The sequence below is a fragment of the Ziziphus jujuba genome, chromosome 5 (assembly GCF_031755915.1).
Source record: "Ziziphus jujuba cultivar Dongzao chromosome 5, ASM3175591v1".
Taxonomy (NCBI): domain Eukaryota; kingdom Viridiplantae; phylum Streptophyta; class Magnoliopsida; order Rosales; family Rhamnaceae; genus Ziziphus; species Ziziphus jujuba.
The window spans coordinates 17,650,565-17,656,280 of record NC_083383.1 but is presented as its reverse complement, the minus strand read 5'-3'; the positions used below and the strand labels follow the sequence as shown (position 1 = coordinate 17,656,280).

The 5,716-nt window shown below is 33.6% G+C and overlaps 1 protein-coding gene across 7 annotated transcripts; it reads left to right on the top strand.

Moving 5' to 3' along the window:
• Positions 1-679: 679 nt before the first annotated feature.
• On the top strand, positions 680-5,461 carry LOC107421226 (uncharacterized). 7 transcript variants are annotated; one of them, XR_003056451.3, is made up of 3 exons: positions 680-861; positions 1,524-3,472; positions 4,884-5,461. XR_003056451.3 is itself a non-coding variant. In XM_025075217.3 (2 exons), exon 2 carries the CDS (start codon positions 1,577-1,579, stop codon positions 2,816-2,818), a length of 1,242 nt encoding a protein of 413 aa, XP_024930985.3. In that variant the 5' UTR covers positions 680-861; positions 1,524-1,576; the 3' UTR covers positions 2,819-3,910. The 7 variants fall into 7 exon arrangements, 1 of the variants encoding a protein (XP_024930985.3); XR_003056450.3 differs by having other exon boundaries at positions 4,873-5,461; XR_003056449.3 differs by having other exon boundaries at positions 4,830-5,461.
• The last annotated feature ends 255 nt before the right edge of the window (positions 5,462-5,716 follow it).

The following is a 5,716-nucleotide window of genomic DNA, read 5'->3' as shown; positions in this document are numbered from 1 at the left end:
AAGAGTCAATAAGTAATTATTGACTAAAAAATGAACTTTTTAAAACTATTTTAAATAAGCCCAAATTTTTTAGAGAGAATTTAATACAATTTAATAAGCATTTAATGCAGTTTTTTTATTTACAACTAAATACTTATTAACTTTTTAATAAAAATTATTTTTTAAAAAGATCTATTATACAAAATTCTACAGATTAAAGCTCTATTTTCATCAGTTATATCAAACGGATCTTTAGTATTATTAGTTAAATTTTATATATTTTGGTGTTAACTAATATTATATTTTCTTCACTTACAATAACTTTTAGTATTTATGATCTATTTTATTATCATTATATTCTAATTTTTATATTTTTATATTATTTTACTATATTAATTATCTCATATGTAAAAATCTATATTATAAATCAAAAATTTATAATTTTCATAATTTTATCTATATTTTGATTGATATCAACATTTCTACAAAATCATACTCTTAATATTTTTATAGATATTAATATTTTCATAACTGATTAGATCTAAAATCATATCACAAAATTAGTTTCTTCGACTTAGCCGGTGCAGAGGTTTTACCTAAAATCAGTAGTTGATTGTCAAAGGCTTTATTTTCTAGGAAGGGCTATTTTGGGCAATGCCAGTGTAAAATTTGTTAACATAATAAGATTTTAAAAGGGTTTTAACTTTCAGGTTTTTTAGCACAAAATGTATTCTAAACCAGAAAAGCCCCTCTCATGCCTGAGAGCCCTCTCTGCTGCGTCTCTCCCGCCATCAACGACGAAGACCACTCACACTCAGAGGCCCAAAGTATTCTTCCAACTCTTACCATTTGCAAGTTTTTGTTCTTCTGAATGAAATAAAGGTTAATTTTTCTCATTTCTTTGCATCTCTCACCCTATGGAAATTCGTCAATTTTTATTTTATTTCTTTATCTATTTTTAATTTTGTGCACGCAGTTTCATGATGTGGTTTTTGGGTTTTCGATATTTTGTTCTGTTGCTAGCTGTGAGGATATTTTCCTTGGTGGCACCTGCCAGTAGTTAATAATTTTGTAAAAGAAAAATCTTTATGCTTCTCAGGCTTGTTTTGGACGTTGGAAGGTTTTGTTGATTTAGTTAAGATTGACTTTATTTGCTATTATTTCTTTGAGTTTGTCCCATCAGTATATATATTTTTATGCTAATTTAAATTCATTTGAATAACTTGTGCTTTCTTTTCCTGGTTAATGCTTAAAAAGACTGCAGTTAAAATGAATGTGCCTTGTTTTTCTGGTTATTGGGTCAAACGCTTTTATAGATTTTTGGTTTCAACTTCAGTTGCGCCTCCTGTTAAAAAATGCACTAAAGATATTAGCTTGCTGTTGATTTGTTTATTTATAATATTTACACCGTAACTTTTGATATCCTCTTCAATCCACACATCTGTTTATTTATAATATTTTATACTGTAACTTTTGATATCCTCTTCAATCCCCACTCTTTCTTCGAACCTTTCCCGTCTCTCACTCGTCTTTTTCTTTTCCAGAAATTTTCACACGGTTTCTCTAGGATTTGAACAAGGATAGGCTGTAGCCATCAATGTCCACAAAGAGAGCCACGCTTCTAACAATTAATTCCATTGCCACATTATCAAAGGCTTGTACTCTGTGCAGTGCTTCAAATTCACTGAAAACTTTCACTTCGTTAAAACATCTCTGTATTGCCTCTGAAAGATGGGATATCCATTTGTTAAAGAATGTGGATTTGAACGATGGAAAGCTGTATGATATTAGGGATGAGTCCATCATCACTGATGATCATATTGCAGACAAAATGCATACTTTCAAGTCCCTTGCCAGGGTCTTTATTGGGTCTCCTTCAGTTCAGAAAGCATTGAAGAACAACATGGCAGCCTTATCAGCTGGTAAAATTTCTATCGCATTTGATTGTTTTAGCAAAGAAAGTGAAAGAGAGCCTGCGCTTGTGAATTCACTGACCAAAGTGAGCAATTTCCTCAACATTTCTGCCCAACAGAGGAAATTAGTTCGTGCCAAAATATGTCTGCAAGTCACTCAGCATCGAACATGGACGAACACCCTTGGGGAGATTCTCAATGGATTAAAATCTGATTTGGATTATTTGCAGCGTCAATCCCCAAACAAAGGGATCAAAATGGGTCAGCAGATTGTTTCTAGGTGTTTAAAGGTCTTGTCTGACTCAAACATTTGCAATGATCTTGATTCCACATCTTGGATGCGACTTGCACCTGTAAAAGCTGTTGAATCTTATTCTTCCCAGAAGTGGGAAGATGTTCTTGACATGTTTAATGACCTCATTGAATATCTAAAATCTGAGAAGGAACTTATCTTTCATGTGACAAAGCTGGAGGTCATGAAAGAGGGGCTGTGTCAAATTAAGGATGTATTGATTGATAAAAGTATTGGATACAAGGAAGTTAGGCATCAAGAAAGCTTAGTGCAGAAGAAGCTTTCAAAAACATTAGGGTACTCATCGAAGTGCTTGTTCACATTGTTGTCATATTACCTCTATGGACATGTAAGAGATATTGAAATAGATATATGCGGTGGGATTTATAGTAGTGGAGGTGAGAATAGGTTTTACTTGTGCATGGGAAGGATTTTGACTTCAAATGAGGAAAAGATGGTCTGGAGTGGGGTTAGGCAGTTAGATAGGGCACTTGGGCTTTTTAAGTTTGTGTGGGAAACAGCAGGGATGAAAGCAGTCTTGGACCTTCAAGGCCATCTGTGGTGCGTTGGGGCTGAAGGCAGAAGGCTTACTTATAAAGGAAATACATACTATCTACATGGGATTAATCTCTGACAGATTCTTTTATAAAAATCTGTTCAGATTTTGAAATCAATCTTGTGCATTTAGTTGAGCTGTATGTGACACTTTAAGCTGTTCAGCTGTTATATGCTAACAGACCTCTAGAATAAGGATATGTTGCTTTGAAGGGTGTGAAAGAAGTCAATGGGCTGACTCTAAATTAGCTTGGTTGTAGAAACCCAGCTGAATCTGTCAAAGCTCAAAAGATCTTAAGCTTATTGTGCTTGACAATTTTAAGACTGGGCTTGAGTTTAGGATTTTCCCAAAGGGAATTCTGGCTCAGTGCCCACAGTTTGAGCCGTTTCTTGTAAAACTTTTCTTTCTAGTCAGTAAGAAGCAGTCAAAAGCACAAAGGGTCTAAAATTCCCTTAAAATCCAATTAGATAGAGCAAATAATTGCATAAAAAGCTGATTTGTTGCGTTCTTTCTCTGTCTTCTCTGAAAGTTGACACTCTCCCTCTGTCTAACGTTGCAACCAAAGGCATCATTGCTGTAGTCATTGTGAGCTTAGTTAAGAAGACAGCAAGCAACAAACGTCGAGAGAAGCATTGCCATTGCCCATTACCCAATCAATTAATAAACAGCAGCACCAAAGAATGGCCTGGAGAAGAAGCCCCAGAGATGTAGCTTGAATCACTCTCAGAAAAGGTATCCCAATTTTACTTTGAAAGTTGACAAATTATTTGATTATCTGTTCTAATTTCCACTTGATTCAGTAGATGGAGAACTATTTCCGAAGGTCACTGTTAGTAATCCAATCTTGACCCTTTGTCGGGAATTATAAATCAATCCTGTATTGGAAAAATTATTTATAAGTGTTGTTGCTAATCCTGAAAGCCTCATCAGAATAATTTTCCATTTTCCTTTGCATTGAGTTATAATATGGTGAAACATTCTCAAAGAGATTGGCGTGTGGTGAATTATTCTAATGCTAGATTTTGAGGAGCTTTGTTGAGAATCTTGGTGGTACTTATCTGTAGCCATGCCGGTGATGATATTTTGGCCAAATTAGGTTTGACATGGGACAAACTTGTGATCGTAATAAATTCTTTTACACTTGAATGCTAAAAGTGTTATTTTTGGTCCTTAGTTGTTTATGTGACTATTTTGTTCCAATACTGATTTTGGGTTTCATATACTTTAATTGAATTGTATCTTGTTTATAGGAGAATTTGTGCAAGCATGTTGGATACATTAAATGAATATGTGTACGTATTGACATTTGCTATAAGTTCTATGTTTTTTTTTTTTTTTTTGTCTGAAGTAGAATTGATGAATATTTGTTCTGTTTTGTTGCATTTCATTCTAAATAATGGTGTCGTCAAGTGAGGTTGGTTCAGTTTATGCTTACTCACATCTACATTTGGGAGGTCATGGGTTCAAGACACCAGGGTAGGAGGGTAAGTTATTAAAAAAAAAAAAAAAAAAAAAAATTCTAAATAACAGCATTGTTTTTATAAACATTTTCACATAACAAGCTTGAATTTGGGAAACTTCATAATGATGTTCTCCAAAGACTTTAAGGGTATGGCTAAACCTGATTGGATATAAGTGGACACTCCCTTTGTTTTAGTGGGGTAAAAACAGAAAAAATAAAAAAATAAAAATGAAAAATAAAAACAGATATTTGAAATTGTTTAATGCTTCTTGAGGGGCATGCTTCAATTAGTTAGTAATTCTGTAATTTTTTTAGGGCAGGCAGCTGTCATAGTTCTTAGATACTTCTACACTGATTTCTTTATTCCTCTAATTTTTAGTTGTATTCAATTTCAGTCCGTATTATTTTTCTTTGAACTACAAAAATGGTCTTTTAATCAGGTTTTACTCCTGTTTCTCTATTATTTTGTTCGTTGGGTAAGTCTGGATGTACCTTACTGTGTTTTGTTTTGTTTTTTTTTTTAATTTTTTTTTAAATTTTATTTATTTATTTATTTATTTATTTATTATTATTATTATTTTTTAATATTGTAATTAGATATCTGTACCACTTGTTGATAAAAACCAGTAAGGCGCATATACAATGAATGAGGTTAAACTAATTATCACAGCCTGCTCATAGAGAAAGAGCTAGAGGATTTTGATGCAGAAGTGAAAGTATGGGGTTTGATCTACGGGATGCAGTTGACTTGGAAGCTTGACTACTAGAAGGTTGAAGTTGCATAGTATTCTTCTCTAGCCATTTCTTGAATTAAAAGAAGTGATGGCACAGGTGTTCCAAGAGTCATTGGTAGTATCAGTGGCTAAGAAATGGTTTGAAACTAGTTCGGTTAATTTGTTTCAGACTGTGCTGTGATTGGTTAAAGCTGTGAGCCAGTGGAGTGCTTGATTTAGTATTATTAATCTGACACAATAGAGGAAAATAACCGACATGTAAACATGGAGTTCTCAGGTTGAATTTGGGTACTGGGAAAAACAGATCAGAGAGTGAGATCCAAGCTTTCTTCATTCTTTCTTGAAGCTTGTATAAGAGAGATGATGTGAGAGACGATTCTACTCGATAATGTTCTTTTTCTTAATGAAATCCTCTTCAAAGTCTCGACAGCGGATGTGGGCTACCTTTTAGCCTTTATGTGCTTTTGTTGGTTTAGTTACTGTTGTTGGTTTTAATGATCCTAACTTTTTCTCGTTCTATTAGAATCTGTATAAATTCGACTTTCAAATCTGCAAGAAGCAGTTAGGATGTAGTTTAGTGAACTAAATGCTGGCTGGGAGCCGTTAGAAATTATAGCGGTTGGAGTGGCAATCTATAGGATATCTGGCATATCTTCAAGAAATTAAGATTGTTAGGCTCTAATGCTAGAACATAAAAGCACGGGTTAAAACCAAAATATACAAAAGCACAAAATAAGGCTCTTTATGTAAAGAAGGTTAAATGATTTAGAATTTGGGACA

Coding starts and splice junctions, on each gene's coding strand:
- LOC107421226 (XM_025075217.3), top strand. CDS start 1,577: ATGTCCACAAAGAGAGCCACGCTTCTAACAATTAATTCCATTGCCACA.